The sequence below is a fragment of the Lolium rigidum genome, chromosome 2 (genome assembly GCF_022539505.1).
Source record: "Lolium rigidum isolate FL_2022 chromosome 2, APGP_CSIRO_Lrig_0.1, whole genome shotgun sequence".
NCBI lineage: Eukaryota > Viridiplantae > Streptophyta > Magnoliopsida > Poales > Poaceae > Lolium > Lolium rigidum.
Window position 1 is genome coordinate 46,761,477 of NC_061509.1, and position 26,452 is coordinate 46,787,928.

A 26,452-nucleotide genomic window follows, 5' to 3' on the forward strand; every position below is an offset into this window, starting at 1 on the left:
GATACGCGTAGATGCACACGTCCGTTGGGAACCCCAAGTGGAAGGTATGATGCGTATAGAAGCAAGTTTCCCTCGGTATGAAACCAAGGTTTAATCGAACCAGTAGGAGCCAAGAAGCACGTTGAAGGTTGATGGTCGCGAAATGTGATGCGGCGCAACACCAGGGATTCCGGTGCCAACGCGGAACCCGCACAACACAACCAAAGTACTTTGCCCCAACGAAACGAGTGAGGTTGTCAATCTCACCGGCTTGCTGTAACAAAGGATTAAACGTATCGAGTGGAAGATGTTTGCAAAGAAAACAGTAAAACACAATTGCAAGTAGATTGTATGCTATGTAAAGAATAGGACCGGGGTCCACAGTTCACTAGAGGTGTCTCTCCCATAAGATAAAGCATGTTGGGTGAACAAATTACAGTCGGGCAATTGACAAATAGAGAAAGGCATAACAATGCATATACATGATATGATAAATATAGTGAGATTTAATTGGGCATTACGACAAAGTACATAGACCGCCATCCAACTGCATCTATGCCTAAAAAGTCCACCTTCGAGTTATCATCCGAACCCCCTCCGGTATTAAGTTGCAAAGCAACGAGACAATTACATTAAGTATGGTGCGTAATGTAATCAACAACTACATCCTTAGACATAGCATCAATGTTTTATCCCTAGTGGCAACGAGCACAACACAACCTTAGAACTTTCTCGTCACCGTCCCGGATGTCAATGCGAGGCATGAACCCACTATCGAGCATAAATACTCCCTCTTGGAGTTAAGAGTAAAAACTTGGCCAGAGCCTCTACTAATAACGGAGAGCATGCAAGATCATAAACAACACATAAACAATAGATTGATAATCACCATAATCATAGTACTCTCTATCCATCGGATCCCGACAAACACAACATATAGTATTACATATAGATGATCTTGATCATGTTAGGCAGCTCACAAGATCTAACAATGAAGCACAACAAGGAGAAGACGACCATCTAGCTACTGCTATGGACCCATGGTCCAGGGGTGAACTACTCACTCATCACTCCGGAGGCGACCATGGCGATGAAGAGTCCTCCGGAAGATGAATCCCCTCTCCCGGCAGGGTGCCGGAGGCGATCTCCGGAATCCCCCGAGATGGGATTCGCGGCGGCGGCGTCTCCGTAAGGTTTTCCGTATCGTGGCTCTCGGTGCGGGGGTTTCGCGACGAAAGCTTTAAGTAGGCGGAGGGTCAACGCGGGGGCCACACGAGGGGCCCGGGAGGTAGGTCGGCGCGGCCGGGGCCCGGGCCGCGCCGGCCTCCCTCCCGGCCGCCTCGTGGCCCCACTTCGTTAGGTCTTCGGTCTTCTGGAAGCTTCGTGCAAAAATAGGACCCCGGGCGAAAGTTTCGTCCAATTCCGAGAATATTTCTTTACTAGGATTTCGAAACCAAAAACAGCAGAAAACAGACAACGGCTCTTCGGCATCTTGTTAATAGGTTAGTTCCGGAAAATGCATAAATATGGCATATAATGTGCATAAAACATGTAGGTATCATCAATAAAGTAGCATGGAACATAAGAAATTATCGATACGTTGGAGACGTATCAGCATCCCCAAGCTTAGTTCCGCTCGTCCCGAGCGAGTAAAACGATAACAAAGATAATTTCTGAAGTGACATGCCATCATAATCTTGATCATACTATTTGTAAACATATGTAATGAATGCAGCGATCAAAGCAAAGGTAATGACATGAGTAAACAACTGAATCATAAAGCAAAGACTTTTCATGAATAGTACTTCAAGACAAGCATCAATAAGTCTTGCATAAGAGTTAACTCATAAAGCAATAAATCAAAGTAAAGGTGTTGAAGCAACACATAGGAAGATTAAGTTTCAGCGGTTGCTTTCAACTTATAACATGTATATCTCATGGATATTGTCAACATAAAGTAATATAACAAGTGCAATATGCAAGTATGTAGGAATCAATGCACAGTTCACACAAGTGTTTGCTTCTTAGGTGGAAGGAGATAGGTAAACCGACTCAACAATAAAAGTAAAAGAAAGGTCCTTCAAGAGGAAAGCATCGATTGCTTGTATTTGTGCTAGAGCTTTTATTTTGAAAACATGAAACAATTTTGTCAACGGTAGTAATAAAGCATATGAGTTATGAAAATTATATCTTACAAGTTGCAAGCCTCATGCATAGTATACTAATAGTGCCCGCACCTCGTCCTACTTAACTTGGACTACCGGATCTTCGCATGCCATGTTTCAACCAAGTGTCACAAAGGGGTACCTCCATGCCGCTTTGTACAAAGGTCTAAGGAGAATGCTCGCATTTCGGATTTCTCGCTTTTGATTATTCTCAACTTAGACATCCATACCGGGACAACATGGACAACAGATAATGGACTCCTCTTAAATGCATAAGCATGTAGCAATGATTATTGTTCTCATATGAGATTGAGGATATATGTCCAAAACTGAAACTTCCACCATGGTTCATGGCTTTAGTTAGCGGCCCAATGTTCTTCTCTAACAATTTTGCATGCTCCAACCACTAAAATGATAGACCTTCGAGACAAGACGGACATGCATAGCAACTCACATGATATTCAACAATAGTTGATGGCGTTCCCCGAAGCATGGTTATCGCGCAACAAGCAACTTAATAAAATATAAAGTGCATAAGTACATATTCAATACTACGATAGTTTTTAAGGCTATTTTGTCCCATGAGCTATATATTGCAAAGGTGAATGATGGAATTTTAAAGGTAGCACTCAAGCAATTTACTTTGGAATGGCGGAGAAATACCATGTAGTAGGTAGGTATGGTGGACACAAATGGCATAGTAGTTGGCTCAAGGATTTTGGATGCATGAGAAGTATTCCCTCTCGATACAAGGTTTAGGCTAGCAAGGTTATTTGAAGCAAACTCAAGGATGAACAAGTGCAGCAAGACTCACATAAAAGACATATTGTAAACATTATAAGACTCTACATCTGTCTTCCTTGTTGTTCAAAACTCAATACTAGATATTATCTAGACCTTAGAGAAACCAAATATGCAAATCAAATTTTAGCAAGCTCTATGTATTTCTTCATTAATGGGTGCAAAGCATATGATGCAAGAGCTTAAAACATGAACACAACAATTACCAAGTATCACATTATCCAAGACATTTTAGAATTACTACATGTAGCATTTTCCAATTCCAACCATATAACAATTTAACGAAGAAGAAACTTCGCCTTGAACATTATGAGTAAAGCCTAAGGACACATGTGTCCATATGCAACAGCGGAGCGTGTCTCTCTCCCACAAAGTGAATGCTAGGATCCATCTTATTCAAACAAAAACAAAAACGAAAACAAACCGACGCTCCAAGTAAAGAACACAAGATGTGATTGAATAAAAATATAGTTTCGGGGGAGGAACTCTGATGATGTTGTTGATGAAGAAGGGGATGCCTTGGGCATCCCCAAGCTTAGACGCTTGAGTCTTCTTAAAATATGCAGGGGTGAACCACGGGGGCATCCCCAAGCTTAGAGCTTTCACTCCTCTTGATCATAGTATATCATACTCCTCTCTTGACCCTTGAAAACTTCCTTCACACCAAACTTCAAGCAAACTCATTAGAGGGTTAGTGCACAATTAATAATTCACACATTCAGAGGTGACACAATCATTATTTTCACTTCTGGACATTGCATAATGCTACTGGACATTAATGGATCAAAGAAATAAATCCAACATAGCAAAAGAGGCAATGCGAAATAAAAGGCAGAATCTGTCAAAAACAGAACAGTCCGTAAAGACGAATTTAGAAATGGCACCAGACTTGCTCAAATGGAAAAACTCAAAACTAATGAAAGTTGCGTACATATCTGAGGATCACGCTCGTAAATTGGCAGATTTTTTCGAATTTTCTACAGAGAATTGTGCCCAGATTCGTGACAGACAGCAATGCTGTTTCTGCGCAGCAATCCCAAATATAACATCAACTTTGACATAGAAACTTTACTTGGCACAAAAACATGATAAGGAGAGGTTGCTACAGTAGTAAACAACTTCCAAGACTCAACAAAACAAAAAATTGCTGTAGGTAAAAACATGGGTTGTCTCCCATAAGCGCTTTTCTTTAACGCCTTTCAGCTAGGCGCAGAAAGTGCAAATCAAGTAACATCGAGAGTAGAAGCATCAACATTATTATTTTCAGAGTCGGGAGCTTTCTCAACAATGCATTGTATCTGGTCTATATAAGTAGCTCCTCTCTCATTACTCCTAGGCTTACTATTCTCATCAAACAAATTTTCAGGAACAAGCCAAGCATAATTATTTTCCAAAGCTTCATGCATCCCTAGTAGCTTACTAGGTATTGGCGCTTTAATTTCCCTACCATCATTAACATTACTAGTATACTTAATTCTATCCATATCCATCTTTTCAAGTATTTGTTTAAAATCAAGAAAGAAACCAAGCCTCTTATGCTTGATAAAAACTTTTCTAGCTTCTTTAGCTATATCTTCAAATTCTCTAGCAAGGATTTTTAAAACAAAATTTCTCTTTTCTCCCATCTCCATATCCGTAAGTGTAAGAAACATATGTTGTATTATGGGATTGAGACTAACAAATCTAGTTTCCAACATGTGTATTAAACAGGCAGCAGCACTTTCATAAGTAGGGGCAGTTTTTAATAATGGTATATCTTTAAAATCTTCATCCGTACTGACATAGGTGAAAAATTCTTCTATATTATCTCTTCCAATGATACACCCTCGTCCTACCGGTATCTCTTCCAAAGTAAACTTAGGATTAAGCATGATGAAATAAGCAAAAAGTAAACTAGGCAAATAAAATAAAGACAAGTAACTAATTTTTTTGTGTTTTTGATATAGAGAGCAAGACAGTAAATAAAGTAAAACTAGCAACTAATTTTTTTGTGTTTTGATTTAGTGCAGCAAACAAAGTAGTAAATAAAATAAAGCAAGACAAAAACAAAGTAAAGAGATTGAGAAGTGGAGACTCCCCTTGCAGCGTGTCTTGATCTCCCCGGCAACGGCGCCAGAAATTTAGCTTGATACGCGTAGATACACACGTCCGTTGGGAACCCCAAGTGGAAGGTATGATGCGTATAGAAGCAAGTTTCCCTCAGTATGAAACCAAGGTTTAATCGAACCAGTAGGAGCCAAGAAGCACGTTGAAGGTTGATGGTCGCGAAATGTGATGCGGCGCAACACCAGGGATTCCGGCGCCAACGCGGAACCTGCACAACACAACCAAAGTACTTTGCCCCAACGAAACGAGTGAGGTTGTCAATCTCACCGGCTTGTCTGTAACAAAGGATTAAACGTATCGAGTGGAAGATGTTTGCAAAGAAAACAGTAAACACAATTGCAGTAGATTGTATGCTATGTAAAGAATAGGACCGGGGTCCACAGTTCACTAGAGGTGTCTCTCCCATAAGATAAAGCATGTTGGGTGAACAAATTACAGTCGGGCAATTGACAAATAGAGAAAGGCATAACAATGCATATACATGATATGATAAATATAGTGAGATTTAATTGGGCATTACGACAAAGTACATAGACCGCCATCCAACCGCATCTATGCCTAAAAAGTCCACCTTCGAGGTTATCATCCGAACCCCTCCAGTATTAAGTTGCAAAGCAACGGACAATTGCATTAAGTATGGTGCGTAATGTAATCAACAACTACATCCTTAGACATAGCATCAATGTTTTATCCCTAGTGGCAACAAGCACATCCACAACCTTAGAACTTTCGTCACTCGTCCCGGATGTCAATGGAGGCATGAACCCACTATCGAGCATAAATACTCCCTCTTGGAGTTAAGAGTAAAAACTTGGCCAGAGCCTCTACTAATAACGGAGAGCATGCAAGATCATAAACAACACATAAACAATAGATTGATAATCACCATAATCATAGTACTCTCTATCCATCGGATCCCGACAAACACAACATATAGAATTACATATAGATGATCTTGATCATGTTAGGCAGCTCACAAGATCCAACAATGAAGCACAACAAGGAGAAGACGACCATCTAGCTACTCGCTATGGACCCATGGTCCAGGGGTGAACTACTCACTCATCACTCCGGAGGCGACCATGGCGGTGTAGAGTCCTCCGGGAGATGAATCCCTCTCCGGCAGGGTGCCGGAGGCGATCTCCGAATCCCCCGAGATGGGATTCGCGGCGGCGGCGTCTCCGTAAGGTTTTCCGTATCGTGGCTCTCGGTACCGGGGGTTTCGCGACGAAAGCTTTAAGTAGGCGGAGGGTCAACGCGGGGGCCACACGAGGGGCCCAGGGGGTAGGTCGGCGCGGCCGGGGCCCGGGCCGCGCCGGCCTCCCTCCCGGCCGCCTCGTGGCCCCACTTCGTTAGGTCTTCGGTCTTCCGGAAGCTTCGTGCAAAAATAGGACCCCGGGCGAAAGTTTCGTCCAATTCCGAGAATATTTCTTTACTAGGATTTCGAAACCAAAAACAGCGAGAAAACAAGCAATCGGCTCTTCGGCATCTTGTTAATAGGTTAGTTTCAGAAAATGCATAAATATGGCATATAATGTGCATAAAACATGTAGGTATCATCAATAAAGTAGCATGGAACATAAGAAATTATCGATACGTTGGAGACGTATCAGAGACGCTCAAGGCATGATCGATCTAGTGATGAGTTTGCCTCCAATGCACCTCGCAAGTCCGTCACTTCAAGGCGGAAGAACAAGGAAGTGAGGGAGAACTACAAGACCATGGACTCAGTTTCTTACTCCGCTATCCGCTTGAAGAACTGGTATGATGATGTCCCAAGGGATGAAGACATAGCGGGCAGGAGATACTGGTGCACTGAGCAGGAGTTCATCTACAAGGACATCTATGAGCCCATGAAGAATCTGAGACCCATGCAAGCTATCAATGTGGACATTCTGGCAATCAACGATCACTTTGAAGACGCAATCTGGGTAGCTGGAAGGATGGGCTTGCTTGACATCATGAAGATTCAATGTGACTTTAGCCCAGATTTGGTGAAGCAGTTCTTTGCCACTTTGGCAATCAGGAAAGATGAGGAACACACCATGGAGTGGATGACTGGCTCCACTCACTGCAGTGCCACTCTGCGCCAATTTGCTGGTTTTCTTGGAGTTCCTGTTGATGGGGGTCGTCGCCTTCATGGACCACAACAGACAGATAAGAATGCTCTTGTGCATCTCTATACCTCAGCGGGAAAAGTTGGTCATACTAAGGGACTGCTTCCCATATACATTCAGTTGCTTCGGTTCTTTCGGGCAACCATTTGCCCAAGTGGTGGCAACAATGATGCTCTCCGGGGAGCCCTTGTGGACCTTATGCACCTCAGCTATAAGTGTGCTCGTGATGAGAATGAGGAACAGGACTACACTCTTGATGTCATGGACTTTATCTTCCATGAGATCCATGATGCCATGGTTTCCCGGACTACCATACCCTATGCACCCTACATTCAGCTTCTCATCAACAACTCTGTGGCTGTGTGTGATGAAGACTTGAGTGGGTATCCTTTGGTGAAGCACAGTGTCAAGAAGGCTTACAAGCTTAAGCCTGTCTCTTCAGCTGCACCTGCTCCTGACTCTTTCATGCGGGATGCTCGCTCTAGTGGTTTTGCTCCTGCTCGCCATCCTGATGTCCCAGCTATGAGGAAGCAAGTGAGCCGGCTTAGTTGGTTTCAGCGGCACATCCTGTGTATGAACATTGAGATACATAAGGAGAACTATGCAGCTAGCCGCGAGCGTTCTGAAATTAAGCACACTCAGGCAGTTATCCTTCACAAGCTCAGTGGTGATCAAGGACCCCCGCCTCAGCCTCCAGCTCACCAGGGTTACAGTGGATGGCACTCTGCACAGGTTCCATGGAGTGACCTTGATGATTGCCTTCAAAGGACCAACACCTCTCGCCGCTCCCCGGATGCACCTGACACTGATGAGGATGAAGAGGAAGCGGCAGACGAGTCCGATGATGATTATGCCTCCGAGTGATTCCCATGGGACGAGTAGCATCGCGCTTGTCCCCTTTTTGGCGTTTCGATGCCAAAGGGGGAGAAGTGTTCTAAAAGGAACTATCTCGGGGATTTGCATGGTTTGGGCACAAGCATATGCGTTTACCATTCCTTTATTGCTTGTGTTCCCTCTTATTTGCACTATTTGCTTTGGTTGTGTCCCGTTTAAAACTATGTGCTATGTGATGTGAGACATTGTTATGGTTTTCGGATTTCTATATGTTGAGATCAAGGATGCTATATTATGTGTGATGCTATATCTCCGTATCTTATATCTACACATGGGTATGATTTCTTGCATCATATCTCAACTTCATATTTGGATATGTCTCGTGTTAAAGCTCATGATGGATTCCTCTAGTGTTGAGGCACCTCAATCCTATGTGTTGTGTATTTGTATTCAAATGCAAATTACTTATATGCACACATGTAGGGGGAGTGCCTCTATGTTTTTGCCATCATGTTTGTCTCTATAGATACTCTCTTGCAAATCCGTATATTGTCATCAAACACCAAAAAGGGGGAGATTGAAAGAACATCTCTCATGATTATGTTTTGAGTGTTTGATGTCAATATATGTGATACACTAATGTTTGGTAAAGTGGTACAGGGATTACATAGATATCTATTGCATGTGTGTTGGATTTGATCGCCTGTCAAAAGTCATCAGAAAAAGTTGGCCTGGCCGGATAATCCGGGCCGGATATTTCAACAATATCCGGCCCCCTGATTTTGGCTAAGTCTCTGAAGAAAAGTGGCTCTGGCATAGGGCCGGACATTTGACCGGATATTGTCCCGGTATTGTACCAGGGCCGGAATATCCGGGCCGGATATTTTGGAAATATCCGCCCCCCTCGAAAACGGCTAAGGACCTGAAGAAAAGTGGCTCTGGCATAGGGCCGGACATTTCACCGGACATTGTCACGGTTTTGTACCTGCGGCCGGATTATCCGGGGGGGGGCGGATTATCCGGCCCCAACTTAGGCCGGATTATCCGGCCCCCAGAAGACTCAACGGTTGGATTTTGGGGAGGGGTATTTATACCCCCCTTCTTCTTCCTTACCTCTTTGCTCAATCATTGCTCAAGAACTCAGCCAAGCTACACCACCATTAGAGCCACCTCAAGAAACTCAAGATCTGCAAGATCTCCTTCCTCCCCCAACCAAAGCTCTTGATCTTTGGGGATTCGAAGGAGAAGCCACCGATCTACATCCTCACCGAAGCGTTCTTCATTTCCCCCTCACTTGTTTGAGGGATCTCATGCTAGTGTTCCTATTCGGTTCCCTAGTTGATTTGTGTTGATGTGTTGTTGTTGATTTGTTGTGTTGTTACAGATTTGGGAGCCTCCAATTCAGTTGTGGATGTGTGCCCCAAGAACCTTGTAAAGGCCCGGTTTCCGCCTCGAGGAAATCCCTTAGTGGAAGTGGGCTAGGCCTTCGTGGCGTTGCTCACGGGAGATCCGAGTGAAGCCTTCGTGGCTGTTGGTTTGGCTTGCGTAGCAACCACACTCCTCCAAACGTAGACGTACCTTCTTGCAAAGGAAGGGAACTACGGGAATCATCTCCGTGTCAACGCGTGCTACACTCTCGGTTACCTCTATCCCACTCTATCTCCTATATATTGCGTAGCTATATCGTGCTTAGTTGATAACCTTGTCATATAGGTAAATTCACTTAGTTGCATATCTAGAGAATTTACCTTTGTGTCAAACCTATTGAAAAAGAACTAAAAATTGGTTAGCACCTATTCACCCCCCCCCCCTCTAGGTGCGGCATACGATCCTTTCATCTACAAAATAAAATATGAATCCAATGGGAATGTCGAAAAGTACAAAGCACGACTTGTGGCAAAAGGATTTACACAAAGAGAAGGGATAGATTACAATGAGACATTTTCTCCGGTCTCATGTAAGGATTCCTTCAGAATCATCATGGCACTAGTTGCACATTTTGATTTAGAGTTGCATCAAATGAATGTAAAGACGGCATTTCTAAATGGGGATTTAGAAGAAAATGTCTACATGAAACAACCCAAGGGTTTTATCATGGAAGGCAAGGAAGAAATGGGATGCCGCCTAAAGAAATCCATTTATGGATTAAAGCAAGCCTCCATACAGTGGTATCTAAAGTTTAATGAAACAATTAAGAGATTTGGTTTTAAAGAAAATATTGGGGACAATTGCGTTTATGCAAAGTTTAAAAGTGGGAAATATATTTTCCTAATCTTGTATGTGGATGATATTCTGCTTGCCAGCAGTGATGTTAGTCTACTACAAGAGACAAAGAAGTTCTTGTCCTCAAATTTTGATATGAAAGATCTTGGTGAAGCGTCATATGTTTTGGGCATAGAAATTCACCGAGATAGGAACAATGGAGTATTAGGACTATCACAAAAGGCTTATTTAGAAAAGATTCTAAGTAAGTATAATATGCATAAGTGCAGTGCCACACCTGCCCCTATAGTCAAGAGCGACAGTTTTGGGAAACATCAAAGTCCCCAAAATCAATACGAGCTCGATCAAATGAAAGCGGTTCCATACGCTTCGGCCATTGGAAGCCTACAGTATGCACAAGTGTGCACTCGCCCTGACTTAGCATTTATCACCGGAGTACTCGGTAGATATCAAGAAAATCCAGGTTTTGAACACTGGAAAATGGTAAAGAAGGCATTGTGTTATGTGAAAGGCACAAAGAGTTACATGCTAACATACAGAAGATCTGATTCTCTAGAAATAAGAGGGTATTCAGATGCAGATTTTGCGGGGATAAAGATGATAGAAAATCTACATCTGGATATGTATTCACCCTCGCAGGGGGAGCTATTTCGTGGAGAAGCTCCAAACAGACCATAGTTGCATCATCCCTACCGATCTAGGGTTCTAGCGCGTGCCGACGGGAAGCTCTGCCACCGCCGCCACCGCACGCTCACGCCACCGCCGTCGCCACCATGTCGACGTCCGATGGTTCATCCTCCTCGAAGGGAGAAGGTATGCCCCATCCCTCTCCTTCTCTCTCAGATACGAAGTCATATGAAAGCCACATTACCTACCCGCATTAGATCTACCCTGGATGATCCTAGCATCTTAACATTCCCATCCCAAAGATCAAGTCCACACGAGGACATGTAATTGATAACACCAATAATTCAGCTGATGTAATACTACACTATAATTAAGAGCATCTCTAGCAGTGAGTGACTGAACTCACTGCAACTGAAAACGGCGAGTTCAGCCTCCCGAATTTTAGGATTTCGTTGATTTTAGGTGAGGCGCAGAATAGAAACCGAATAGACAATTGAAAAACGAAATAAAAATTTCGCGGGAAATTTCAGACGATGAACTTGCGAAATGTAAAGAGTTCTATGCTCCGATCGAGCTACATACAAACTTAATTTACATATAAAGAAGAAATTAACTACTAATCCTCCGCCTCGCGCCTAATTTGACCAAAATTTGGCCCCGGGATAGTCACCGGGGCCTCTACGCGCGGCGGAGGACGGCTAGGCGACAGCAACGACGACGAGGGCGACGAGCTCGATCTTGACGTAGTCCCCGCAGGTGAGGTGAAGCGTCGACGCGTCGTCCTCGTCGTCGCTGTTGTCGGGGAGCGGCGGAAGCAGCGGGCGGCACGAGCCGCCAGACGAATGCGTGTTGACATCATTGCGCGCCGACCTACGGGTCCACCTGCGCGCCGACCGCTTGCGCGCTCCCTCGGAGCACACCCACTTCGAGCGAAAAAATGGCGGACGAGGCAGCGAGTCTCCGCCGCTGATACAGCCGCCTCTCCTACCAGATCTTGCTGCGCCAGCCATGGGGAATGGAGCGGAGGTCACGAGGGAGCGACGGGAATTCCTCGCCGGAGTGGGAGGGTTTTTGCGACGAAGCTGCATATGCGACGAAGGGGAGTAGGGTTTCGGAACCGAACTCCCCTCCCCGACCTGGTTAAATAGGGGGCAGGCGAAATTTTTCTCGGGCCCCCGAACTCGGTTTACGGGCCAGGCCGCGAGTTCAGGTACTAACCTGTGCCACTTTCGACCCAAACCCGTAAACTGGCCGGGAAAGTGTGCCACTTTCGACCCAAACCCATAAACTGGCCGGGAAAGTTCGCTTCCTGCGTGTTTTACAGTTAGTGTTAGAGATGCTCTAACAATCCAATCACCATGTGTTCCCATCCCAAAGATCAAGTCCACACGAGGACATGTAATTGGTAACACCAATTATTCAAGTGGTGTACTTACTAAACTATAATTAACAATCCCATCACCATGTGTTCCCATTCCAAAGACCAAATCCACACGACACAAGCATTCCCACAAGCATGGTCAGACGCTCAAAGCCAAGTGATCGACCAGCCTCCTACTGGTCCACAGTAGTGCGCGAGTGGAGCCGGGAAATGGACATCAGCAGCAAAACGTGTCCATCAGGCAAAGCTAGTGTGATAAGAGGAAGTAAACGCCTCAGGCGAAGGTGAGATGAGAGTATAGATCTCGTCACCCACCAATCCACCACGTCAATTAGGCTACATGATTGCACTTCTTGCCATCCACACACTGACTGCGACGCTGATGACTGGTCTAGATTGCAAGGGCCTTTCAGAACAATCTCCCAAATCGGTGTCCTTGCAAATCTCCTGGTGGTACTATCTTGTAAAACTTTCCTGGTCACCAAAGGGCAAAAGATGTATCAAGAAATAAATTTTTGTCAAGTGTTAGTGGGAAAGAGGTTTAGAGTTGTTTCGAGAAACCGTTAAGAGAAGTGATGTCAGGCCAAGTATGTTGTCAAAACTCAATAAGAATAGAGTCAGGGGTGACTACGAAAGATGGTTGTACGTTCAGTATTAAGGTAAGATTGGGCAATCGACTTGTCAGTAGATTATTAGCAGGCGGCCCATAGTGAAACACTGAAATGTCAGCGTGTGAACCAGGAAGCTGCTGGTGGACTACTGGCTACACGACAAGGGACAAAACAAAATGGGAGCAGCAAGATCTGCTTCTTCTTCCCCTCATGCTCTTTCATGATTAGGCCATTGATTGATGCTTTATACAGCCAGGACAAAAACATAAGCATCTGGCTTCCATGCTAGCTCCAGCAGCAAACCATGCAGCCACTCCACTTTCCATGCATGAAATACAACAGAAGATTACATTTCCTTGGCCTTGCTCTTGTGCTGTTGATCTCCTTGGCATCTCCTAGCAGTTCCTGCACCGAAGAGGAGAAGGGCTCTCTCCTCCAGTTCCTCACTGGGCTCTCACAAGATGGTGGCCTCTCTGCGTCCTGGCAACATGGCACAGATTGCTGCCAGTGGGAAGGGATCACCTGCAGCTCAAACAGGACGGTCACCAGTGTCTTGCTGGCTTCAAAGCGCCTCGAAGGGCGCATCTCGGCATCGCTTGGGATCCTCGCCGGGCTGCAGTACCTCGACCTCTCTCACAACTCGCTGTCCGGTGGTCTGCCAATTGAATTGGTGTCATCCAGCAGCATCACCATCCTTGATGTCAGCTTTAACCAGCTCAACGGAGCACTACACGAGCTGCCATCATCAACCCCTGCCCTCCCTCTGAAGGTACTGAACATCTCCAGCAACTTATTTGCAGGACAGTTTCCATCCACCACATGGAAAGCAATGGAGAATCTGCTAACGCTCAATGCCAGCTATAACAGCTTTACTGGGCAGATACCAACTCATTTCTGTAACACTTCGCCATTCTTCGATATGCTTGATTTGTGTTTCAACAAATTCAGTGGCAGCATACCCCAAGGATTTGGTGATTGCTCCATGCTGAGAGATCTCAGGGCTGGGTACAACAACATCAGTGGAACACTACCAGGTGAACTTTTCAACGCAACCTCGTTGCAGTACCTGTCTTTCCCTAACAATGGTTTGACTGGAGTTCTTGATAATGCACCCATAGTCAACCTAAGAAATCTCGTAACCCTAGATCTTGGAGGGAACCAATTTAGTGGCAAGATTCCAGATTATATAGGTCAGCTCAAGAAACTAGAACAGTTCCATTTGAACAACAACGAAATGTCAGGGGAGCTGCCATCTGCTCTGAGCAACTGCACAAATCTCATAACAATTGACCTCAAGAGCAACAAACTCGGTGGACAACTTACCAATGTCAACTTCTCCAGCCTTCCCAATCTAAAAACTTTAGACCTTTGGGCAAACAACTTCACCGGCAAAGTTCCAGAAAGCATTTACTCATGCAGTAATCTGATTGCACTGAGGCTATCTAGCAACAAATTCCATGGGCAGCTCTCATCAAACATAGGCAATCTGAAGTATCTCTCCTTCTTGTCACTTGGCAAAAACAAATTTACAAACATCACAGGTGCACTTCACATCCTTAAGAGCAGCAAGAACCTTACCACTCTGCTTATAGGGCACAACTTCAGAGGAGAGCTCATGCCAGAGGACGATAGGATTGATGGATTTGAGAATCTTCAGTTTTTGGACATCGAATATTGCCAATTGTCAGGAAAAATACCTCTATGGATCTCAAGGCTCACAAATTTGGAGATTCTACTTTTAAATAGCAACCAACTCACTGGACCAATACCAGACTGGATCAACTCCCTAAGTCATCTCTTCTATATGGATGTGTCAGACAACAAACTTAGAGGAGAAATCCCATCAACCTTGATGGAGATGCCAATGCTAAAATCAACTGAGAACTCAACACATTTGGACATAAGCGCCTTTGAGCTGCCTGTCTATAATGGTCCATCACTTCAATACCGTGTTGTGACATCCTTCCCAACAGTGCTGAATCTAAGCCACAACTATTTCACAGGTGTGATTCCCCCACAGATTGGGCAGTTGGAAGTGCTTGCTGTACTTGATTTCAGCTTCAACAAGTTATCTGGACAGATTCCACAATCAATTTGCAACCTCACAAACTTACAGGTGCTAGACTTGTCCAGCAACAATCTCACAGGTCCTCTCCCAGCTGCATTGAACAACCTGCACTTCCTTTCAGCATTCAACATTTCGAACAATGACCTAGAGGGGCCTATTCCATCTGGAGGCCAGTTTAGTACATTTCAGAATACTAGTTTCGATGGGAATCCAAAGCTGTGTGGCCCTATGTTCACTCATAAATGTGTTTCAGCTTCAATGCTTCCGTCCTCCAGAAAACACCGAGATAAGAAGGCTGTTTTTGCCATTGCCTTTGGCGTTTTATTTGGAGGTATTGCTATTCTTTTATTACTGGCGTGTCTCCTTGTCTTCATAAGGATGAAGGGTTTTACAGCAAAAGATAAAAGGGATGATAATGGAAATGTTGAAGAAAGTTCATTCTACTCCAGTTCAGCTCAAACATTAGTGGTGATACGGATGCCCCACGGCAGGGGAGAAGAAAACAAACTCAAATTCACAGATATTTTGAAAGCTACGAACAACTTTGACAAGGCAAACATCATTGGATGTGGAGGTTATGGATTAGTCTACAAGGCAGAGCTACCTGATGGTTCGAAGCTGGCAATCAAAATGCTCAACGGTGAAATGTGTCTGATGGAAAGAGAGTTCAGTGCAGAGGTTGATGCACTCTCCATGGCACAGCATGAAAATCTTGTACCACTGTGGGGTTACTGCATCCATGGGAACACAAGGCTCCTCATATATTCCTACATGGAGAATGGGAGCCTGGATGATTGGCTTCATAATAGGGATGATGAGGCTACTGCATTTCTTGACTGGCCTACTCGTCTCAAGATTGCACAAGGGGCAAGCCTAGGTCTTTCTTATATCCATGATGTATGCAAGCCTCATATTGTCCACCGTGACATCAAATCCAGCAACATCCTACTGGACAAAAAATTTAAAGCTTATGTTGCAGATTTTGGGCTAGCCAGATTGATGCATCCCAACCAAACCCATGTCACAACTGAGCTGGTCGGTACTATGGGTTACATTCCCCCTGAGTATGGACAAGCATGGGTTGCTACGTTGAGAGGCGATATGTACAGTTTTGGAGTAGTCCTGCTTGAGCTACTCACGGGGATGCGGCCTGTTCCAGTCCTATGTACATCAAAAGAACTAGTCCCATGGGTGCTGGAGATGAGGTCTGAGGGAAAGCAAGTTGAGGTCCTGGATCCAGCGCTTCGAGGCACGGGATGTGAAGAGCAAATGCTGAAGGTGCTTGAAGCCGCTTGCAAATGTGTCGACCGCAATCAATTCACGAGGCCAACTATCATGGAAGTAGTCTCCTGCCTGGTCAGCAAAGACACTGACATGTAGATGCAAATATCAGCCAAGATACAATGAAGTGAATGAACTAGACATGATAGAAAATCTTGTGTTTTCGTGCATCATGTACACGTAACTTGTTTAGGTTCGCTAGAGCTAGTGCTTCTGAAAATTGATAGTTTGTTTTGTACAAAGCCTAACTGGTTGCCATTTTGCCAATTTGTCCTCATTGAAGTGCAAATACTATATGCTGTTAGCTGTTTGCTTTGGATCAGCTGATTGTAGGAACCTGGTGTTTGAGGTGAATTACTTAATTAGTACTCCTTCCGTTTCATATTACTCATTAGTAGATTTAGTAAAAAGTTGTACTAAATCAGCGACAACTAATATGGAACGGGAGGAGTAATAAATACAAAGAATGTTTGGTTTGGTCACTTGGTCCAAGCGATGAATTGAATGAATTAAGAGTTTGAGAATTTAATATTCCCTCCGATCCATATTACTTGCCACTAAAATGGATCTAGATACATCCATTTTAGTGGCAAGTAATATAGATCGGAGGGAGTACGAAAATCATCTCTGAAATGCATATAACTCAGCATGCACAGCAGTATTTAGCCAATGCCAGAAAACTAGAGGAACTGCGATCACAAGCACCTACGTACCATGTCCAAGGATTTACGCTGCCAAGAAACCACGGCTCTTGCATTGCAGCTCACACCTCCGGCGTGTACAGATAGGCCTCTACGCGCTCCCCAAGACTGATTTACGGTCCTGACCCAGCTTCCAAGACAACCGCGGCCGCGGTTCAAGAATGGAGATCCGGGTCGGCATTTTGCCGAACGGCCTAGGCACACCGCTGGCCACACGGCTGGCATTGCGTCGGAGGGATAGATGCCGGAGCGCGCGTGTGAAATAGGCGTGAGCGTGGAAGAGAGTATACGGCGCGAGTACGGTGGCACCAGAGCTGGAGGCACCTCTCCGGCGAATCGCTGGCAACGAGGAACGGTGGCGATGGTGGGAAAAGCAGAAGGCGGTGGAGAAGGAATTCCGTGAAGAATGGAGAAGCTTTTCTGGTTTTGGGCTTCCCTGTGTGGGATGGGCCTTAATGCGCTATCTAAGAGCGTCTCCAGCCGTCTCCCCCAAAGGCCTCGAGCGCTTTTTTTTTTCATCCGGATGAATGAAAATGGTCCAATCGTGTCTTTGACTTCTCGTTTTTCTTTAGATTAGGCCTTTCATCCATTCGGAGAGCCCGGGCCATTCCCGGCTTCTCGAGGTCCGGTCGGGGACTCCGGACGAAACAAAAGCGCGCAAAACGTCGAGTGGGCCCGCGTTGTCGCCGAGAGAACTGGTAGTTCCCTCCATTAATTTTGTTTTCCATCCAAAATGCGTCACATAGAACCATTTTCCCTGCCGAATTTCAGAGGAGCTACTGCCATTCTCCCCCATAGTTGCAGCTTCTCCTCTTCCCTTCCACCACCATGCCACCGAAGAAGCTCGCCGCCGATGGCGCACTGCGAGGAAGCCGCGGGCGCCAAAACAGAGGCCGCCGGGCTGGACAAACGCGTAGTGGGTGGCGGATGTGGAGCGACGGCGGAACGAAACTCGCGGCAGGGCGGAGAGGGAGAAGAAGTGTAATGCGAAGAGGGTGGCGGCGGCGGAGGAGGAACAGGCGAGGCTGATCTCCATTAACTTCGGCTAGCCGTGCGTCGGCCAATTCCCCGGGCCATGGCCGACCCAAGGTATGATCGGCTCTCCTTCCTTCTCGCCGGCGTCGCCGGCCACGGCCATGTTCCAGGACACCTACGCAACGGCCATGTTCGACGTCAACTCCCGCCGCTACGACAACTGCAGACGCCGACGCTTTGCCGCCCGATGCCGCGCCAGACGAGGCTCAGGACGGGACCGCCGATGAGCCTGTAATCATCTAGTTTCTGTTTCGATCACCGGAATGTGGCTAATCCGATCGCCGGACTTTGGCGATTCTTTTGTGTAGTGGGAAGACGATTTTTTGAAACTATCGCAGCTGCGAATGCCGGGGGTGCGACTGGGAAAATATTGCCCCCCACGCCCTTTTTACATCCAATCAGGCGTTTGTTATATCCGGATTTTCGTCTGGGGGCTCGAATAGCTGGAGATGCTCTACGACAGGGCCACTTTGCAAATAGTGACGGGCGTTTTCATGCTCGTTATTGACGTAACGGAATATTGATGCTTCTAGTAAAATTCATTTCCTAAAATTCATGTTGTTTTCCTTCTTTATTCTACTTTTGTCATCTTTCTGGTTAATGTTCATTTCGTAAGAGTTCAGAAACAAATGTTAACTTTCGGGAATTGTTAAGTATGTTTTCTGATCTAGAATTTCCTTCAAATTAACCAAGTTTTCTAAGAGTGAAAACTTCCTATTTTTCTATTGTTGTCAATAATTGCTGATTAGGGTGTCAATCCTAAAATAGAAGAGTGCCAGCCTCTTGCTACATTACTCTCGATCAGAACAGTTATATCAAAAAGAAGTCGGAACACGAGTATTATTAGTCACCCGTGCAATATTCAGGGACATCTACCCTACTAACGAACATCAAGTCTGTAAGAATTTATTGCTTCCTATGAAAAGTAGGGATCCGGCCTTTTCTCTAAAAACTAACGAACATCAAAACAGCATCATCCACAGAAACATAACATCGTACATTGCTCACAAATATTTAAACAGAGCTACTCAAGTGGACTAGTTGGCAGCCCTGCCTGCCCGGCCTATAGACCATGCTTATCTACCCAAAACATCGGAACCAAGTGCCACCACTGCCAGCTCTCATACGCAACCCCAATTTATTTGAAGTTTTGAACCGCTTCCTAATTCATGATAGCCAAAAGCGTCCATAGTAGTGCTCCACTGGAGCCAGGAGAATCAAAAAGAGCACCAAACGTATCCATCGGATGATGCCCGCGTGATAACTGACAAGAGGAAACACCTCAGACTCAGGTCAAGTAGATGGAAGAGACCACTGATTACCCACTCCATTAAGCTACAAAATTGCACTTCTTATTTCCGTCCACTTGGCCTTGTCTACACACTGACTGAGACGTTCATAATTGCTCCCGATCTAGCCCCTCTCCGAATGATCTTCCTGTGAACTACATCGCAGATCAAGTCCTCGCAAATCTCTTGTTTCTCAAATATGCACATTTTCCTGTTCACCAAATGGCAGAAGGATGCATCAGGAAATAATATTTTTGTCAGTGTTAGTAGGAAGAGGTTTGGTTTGTTTAGTGAAAACGTTAAAAGAAGTGATGTCAGGTCAAGTAAATTAAGGCATGTTGTTAAAACTCAATAAGAATAGAGTCAAAGATGATTACAAAAGATAATTGTAGGGCCAGTATTAATGAAGATTCGAAGATTAATACGCAGCCCATATTGAAACACTGAAACGTCAGTGTGAACTAGGAAGTTGCTGGTGGGCTGGGGGGCAGTAGTGTAAAATCCAATTTTCTTGACCCCAGTTTTCTTTGTGGTGACTAGGGACTATAAGGGACAAAACAAAATGGAAGCAGGCGCAGTATCTTTCGCTGAACCCATGCTCTTTCTTGATTAGACCATAGATTTTTGCCCAGTCAGAGCAAAACTTAAGCTCTGGTTTCCATGCTAGTTTCTTCAGAAAACCATGCAGCCACTCCACTTTTCATGCATGAAATACAACAGAAATTTACCTTTTCTTGGCCTTGCTCTTGTGCTGCTAATTTCCTTAGCATCTCCTAGCAGTTCCTGCACGGAGCAGGAGAAGCGCTCCCTCCTCCAGTTCCTCGTCAGGCTCTCACAAAATGGTGGCCTCGCTGCGTCCTGGCAGCATGGCACAGATTGCTGCCAGTGGGAAGGTATCACATGTAGCAGAGATAAAATTGTTACGGATGTCTTGCTGGCTTCTAGGGGTCTTCAGGGACACATCACACCTTCTCTTGGAAACCTCACAGGACTGCTGCGCCTCAACCTGTCAAACAATCTTCTATCAGGTGGCCTACCACAAGAATTGATGGCTTCAGGCAGCATCATCATCATAGATGTCAGCTTTAATCAACTTGAGGGAGACTTCCAGGAGTTGTCATCTTCAACCCCTGCCCGGCCTCTGCAGGTACTGAATATCTCAAGCAACTTACTTACAGGAACGTTTCCAACCACAACATGGAAGGCAATGGAGAATCTTATAGCACTGAATGCCAGCAATAACAGCTTTACAGGGCCAATACCAAGTGAATTCTGCAATAGCTCGCCATCCTTCGCGGTTCTGGACCTCTGTTTCAACCAGTTCAGTGGAAGAATTCCACCTGGACTGGGTAGCTGTTCCAGACTAATAGTGCTGAAGGCTGGCCGCAACAACCTCAGTGGGACTCTGCCAGATGAACTTTTTAATGCTAACTCGTTGGAGTGCCTCTCCTTTCCCAAGAATGAATTACAAGGAACACTTGAAGGTGCACATATTGTCAAACTGAATAATCTGACAACCCTTGATCTTGGAGAGAACAATTTCAGTGGCAAGATTCCGGAATCTATAGGCTACCTTCAGAGACTGGAGGAGCTCTATTTGAACAACAATAACATGTCTGGAGAGCTGCCATCAACTCTGAGCAACTGCACAAATCTCCTAACCATTGACTTAAAGAGCAACAGTTTCAGTGGAGAACTCGTGAAGGTCAATTTCTCGAACCTACCCAATCTAAAAACTTTAGATCTTATGAGCAACAGTTTCAGTGGTAAAATTCCGGAAAGCATTTACTCATGCAGCAATCTAATTGCACTGCGGCTATCTTCCAATAAGTTCCATGACCAGTTGTCAGAAACAATAGGCAATCTGAAGTCCCTGGCATTCCTATCACTTGCTAAAAATAGTCTGAAAAATATCACAAGTGCACTCCAGATACTTAGGAGCTCCAAGAACCTCACCACCCTTCTTATTGGTGGCAACTTCAAGAATGAGTCCATACCAGAGGATGATATAATTGATGGTTTTAAGAATCTTCAGGTTTTGGGTATTGAAGATTGTCAATTGCTCGGTAAAATACCTCTTTGGATATCAAAACTTGGAAATTTAGAGGCGTTATTCTTATCAAACAATCAACTCGAGGGATCAATACCAGCATGGATTCAAACCCTGAGCAAACTATTCTATCTAGATATATCAAGTAACAATCTCACAGGGGTAATTCCAATAACACTGATGGATATGCCAATGCTGAAGTCAGAGAAGACTGAAGCCGATTTAGACCCAACGGTCTTCGAACTGCCTGTTTATACAGGTCCGTCACTTCAATACCGTGTACCCATTGCTTTCCCTAAAGTGCTGGATTTAAGCAATAATAAATTCACTGGTGAGATCCCACTGGAAATTGGTCAGTTGAAAGCCCTCTTTTCACTCAATTTCAGCTTCAACAGTTTGACAGGCCAGATCCCACAATCAATATGCAATCTCACAAATCTGCAGTTTCTGGACTTGTCCAGTAATGATCTCACAGGAGCAATCCCACCTGCATTAAATAGCCTAAACTTCCTTTCGAAATTCAACATTTCGAACAATGATCTTGAAGGGCCTATTCCATCTGGAGGCCAGTTTAATACATTTTCGAATTCTAGTTATGACGGGAATCCAAAGCTGTGTGGCTCTATGCTAAATAAAAAGTGTGATCCATCCGCAATACCTCCGCCCCCCACGAAACAACGAGATAAGAAGGCGGTTCTTGCAATTGCATTTGGTGTGTTCTTTGGGGGCATTGCTATTCTTTTGTTGTTGGGGCTTCTCCTTGTCTCGGTCAAAATGAAGTGTTTGACAGCAAATAATAAAAGGCAGGACAAAGAAGATGTTGACGCAACTTCATTCTACTCCAACTCAGACCAAACATTAGTGATGATGCGGATGCCACAGGGCAAGGGAGACGAAAACAAGCTCAAGTTTGCTGACATTGTGAAAGCTACCAATAACTTTGACAAGGAGAATGTAATTGGATGTGGAGGTTATGGATTAGTCTACAAGGCAGAGCTACCTGATGGCTCCAAGCTGGCAATCAAAAAGCTCAATAGTGAGATGTGTCTGATGGAAAGGGAGTTCAGTGCAGAGGTTGACACACTCTCCACGGCACAACATGAAAATCTTGTGCCGCTGTGGGGTTACTGCGTACAGGGAAACTCAAGGTTTCTCGTATATTCCTACATGGAGAATGGCAGCTTGGATGACTGGCTTCATAACAGGTATGATGATACTAGCTCATTTCTTGACTGGCCGACTCGGCTCAAGATCGCACAGGGAGCAAGCCTGGGCCTGTCTTATATCCATGAAGTCTGCAACCCACAAATTGTTCACCGAGACATCAAAGCCAGTAACATCCTACTAGACAAAGACTTTAAAGCTTATGTTGCTGATTTTGGGCTAGCCAGATTGATCCGTCCCAACCAAACTCATGTCACAACTGAATTGGCCGGCACTATGGGTTACATACCTCCCGAGTATGGACAAGCATGGGTTGCTACGCTGAGAGGCGACATGTACAGTTTTGGTGTAGTCCTGCTTGAGCTGCTCACTGGAATGCGACCTGTTCCAGTCCTATCTACATCAAAAGAACTAGTCCCATGGGCGCTGGAGATGAAGTCTGAGGGAAAGCAAGTTGAGGTCCTTGATCCAGCACTTCGAGGTACAGGATGCGAAGAGCAGATGCTGAAGGTTCTTGAAGCTGCTTGCAAATGTGTCAACTATAACCAGTTCATGAGGCCAACTATCATGGAAGTAGTTTCTTGTCTGGCCAGCATAGACGCTGCCCCGCTGCTGCAAAGATCAGACAAGATACAGTGAGCTACAAATGATAGATCATCTTGTGTTTTCGTGCACAATGTACTTGTAACCTCTATAGTTTCACTAGGACTAGTAATTCTAATAGTCTTAAAGTTTGTTTTGTACTTTGTACGGCAGTAACAGGTTGCCACTTTTGAGCTTTACATACAGTGAACTTTGCATGGTGAATGGTTGAAAACCGTTTCCATTCAAGCGCAGATATTATTGCTATCAGCAGTTTGGTCGGGCTACTCTGATTTTTGAAAACCACTAGAGTTGGAGGTGAATTGCGCAATTACTAGATAGGAGTACAACAAATGGTTGGTCCAGGGCTCCAAGCGTCAAATGGAATGGAGTGAGAAAATTGAGAATGCAATACGACTACCATCTTTCAAATCTATATAACTCAGCACGCACATAAGTACGCCGCCACTGGCACAACACGAGAGGAATGGCGACCAGAAGAACCTACGTACCATGTAGGATGATTCACCCGACCAAGAAACCACGGGCCTTGCACTGCAGCTCGCCCCTCCGTCAGAACGCATTCAATGCCTGGTATACGAGCCAGATCCAGGTTCTCGACGGCCACGTCCGCGGTTCAAGAATCGACATCCGGGTCGGCATTTCGTCGAACGGCCTGGGTGCGTCGCTGCTGATACGGTCTGGGTAGATCCCAGTGGAATGGAAGTGAAAGGGGGCACGCGTGGAAGCGAGTGCGGTGACATAAGAGGAGGAGGCACTTCCGGCGAGAGCGGTGGAGTTGCCACTCGCCGGCAGCGAGGAGCGATGGTGATAGTGGGAAAAGCAAAAGACGGTGCACACTGGAGAAGCTTTTCTGGTTTTGGGCTTGCCTATGTGGGATGGGCTTTAATGCGCTATCTAAAACATGGCCATTTGTGACGGGCCTTTTTCAGGCTCGTTATGACGTACGGCTGTGTTTGGACTTTGAAGTGCCTGCCGTCGTATGGGCAAGCGACCCAGCCCACAAGAGAGCCTCCGGTAAATTTAATAAATAAATAAACAATTAAATAAATAAAACGGTTTGTGAACCATGTGTAATAAGGCATTTTTTTTGAGGGAAAAATCAACTTTATTAACTCAAAAGCACAGAGTTACAATCAGCCTGAAGGCTGTGAATAAGAAAACCTGGACTATCTTCTAACCATACTGTATCTAAACCATTTTCACAAGCAAATCTAGCACACTCATGAGCAGCCCTATTGGCTGTTCTACCAGCAAAACAGAAATCAAACGACTCAAAGGTTGAGATGTGGTCATCGATCTCACTAAACACCGGCGCAATCAGAGAGCGTTGATTGCGTCGTCCCTTCCAGAGCTTCACTAGCACCTCACAATCCGTCTCACAAATGATCCGGTTGTATCCTTGCTGGCTGGCAAACAGGACTGCATCTCGGAATGCCAAAGCTTCGATAGATAGGGGATCTGAAATGTCATGGTACACACGGCACCAAGCTCCTCTCGAAGCCATATGCATCCCTTGCTACACCACCACCACCCGCAACTCCTTGCTCCTCCCGAATGGCACCATCGGAATTGAGCTTAATCACCCCCGGTTCGGACCATGCCAAGTGCACGGTGGCCTAGGAATCCTTACTTTTGGTTTCTTCTTATGTTCCAATAAGCCCATTGTTTCGGTTATGCTTTCCACTCGACTTAACGAGGTCGTAACCTATCTCATCATGAGACCAACGATTTCTCGAATCCCAGATAGCTGACATGATCGAGATCATTCTCTCTTTTTCTTCCTGACTGAACTGTGGATCACAAAGTATATCCATCGCCCAAGTGTCAGGATGCAGCCGGGGCCGTTTTAGATGCAGAACATCCTGGGCAGCTGCCCAAAATTGCTTTGCATGACCACATTCCACCAAAGCATGGAGCAATGTCTCCGATGCTGATTTGCAAACCGAGCAAGTACTCTGGACTCTGACATGCCGCCTGGTAAGGGTTGCGAAATCAGGCAAAATGCCTTTGAGAACCCGCCACCAAAAAACTCGTACTCTCGGTAAGACATCAAGTTTCCATAGTTTTTTCCATTTCTCATCCTCCTGCATTGTGGAATGGCCAACTCCATTATTCATCGCCGACATACTCCTCGTCTTTAACATCAATGAGTGCCCGTATGCGGAGCGGATCGTGTAAACACCCGTCCTCTCATGGTGCCAGGATAACCAATCCTCTCCAATACTCCTCCTCAAAGGGATTTGTAAGATAGCTCGAGCATCTGGATACAGAAAGATAGACCGCACCAGTTCTGAACGCCATTGGTGTTGATCCTGATCGATTAGTTCATTAACAGTCACCAAATCAGTATCAATCAATCTGCCCATAGGCCGGCTTGCAGACACTCCAGGAATCCAGCGGTCCTGCCATATCGAAACCGTAGTACCATCACTAATACGTTTGATCAAGCCCGTTTCCAGAGCCTTCCTTCCCGCTAAAATTGCACGCCATGTTTTTGATGCAGTTTTAGGCGGATTAACTGTCATGAAGTCACTATTGTGGTAATACCGACTCCGGAGCACCTGAGCACAAAGAGATTGTGGTTGTGTAATAAGCCGCCACCCTTGCTTCCCTAGAAGGGCTAGGTTAAATAATTCTAGATCTCTGAAGCCCATACCCCCACGACTCTTTGGCCTTGCCATTTTGTCCCATGATAGCCAATGCATTGCTCTCTTGTCAAGAGATCCACTCCACCAAAACCTTGCGATGAGGGACATAATCTTTTGGCAGGAACCCTTAGAGAGCTGGAAACAACTCATACTAAAGGTTGGAATAGCTAGCAGCACCACTTTAATCATCACTTCCTTTCCCGCATACGACATCAACTTGTCCCATCCAGTGATCTTACTCCGTATGCAGTCAGAAATATAATCAAAATCATCACTTGTTAGGTTGCCAACAGCAGTGGGCAAACCTAAGTATTTCTCACTAAAAGCCTCCACCAAGATATTCAGCTCCAGTTTAACCACATTTCTGGTTTCCTCCGGAATGCCCGAACTGAAAAAGATGGAGCTTTTGTCTCTGTTTACCATCTGTCCTGACGCTTCATTGTACATACTGAGGATGGTATTCAGCCTTGCTGCACCTTGCACTGAGGAGTCAATGAAGATGAGGCTGTCATCAGCAAATAACAAATGTGTGATCCAAGGTGCTCTATTACACACCCTCACACCACGATCAACAAAACCTCCTGTATAGTTATTCAAAAGAGCAGTCAGCCCTTCCGCGCACATCAAAAAGAGGTATGGTGAGACCGGATCTCCCTGCCGGATGCCTCTGGTGGGAAGAAAATGTGGTAAAAACTCCCCATTCACCTTCACTGAGAATCTGACAGAAGATACACACCGCATGATTAAATTGACCAAATGATCTGGG

At 45.2% G+C, this 26,452-nt stretch overlaps 1 protein-coding gene across 1 annotated transcript; it reads left to right on the top strand.

Moving 5' to 3' along the window:
• The first annotated feature begins 13,007 nt into the window (after positions 1-13,007).
• Positions 13,008-23,134, top strand: LOC124691699 (tyrosine-sulfated glycopeptide receptor 1-like). The gene is made up of 2 exons (XM_047224974.1): positions 13,008-14,575; positions 19,999-23,134. Exons 1-2 carry the CDS (start codon positions 13,149-13,151, stop codon positions 23,069-23,071), a joined length of 4,500 nt encoding a protein of 1,499 aa, XP_047080930.1. The 5' UTR covers positions 13,008-13,148; the 3' UTR covers positions 23,072-23,134.
• The last annotated feature ends 3,318 nt before the right edge of the window (positions 23,135-26,452 follow it).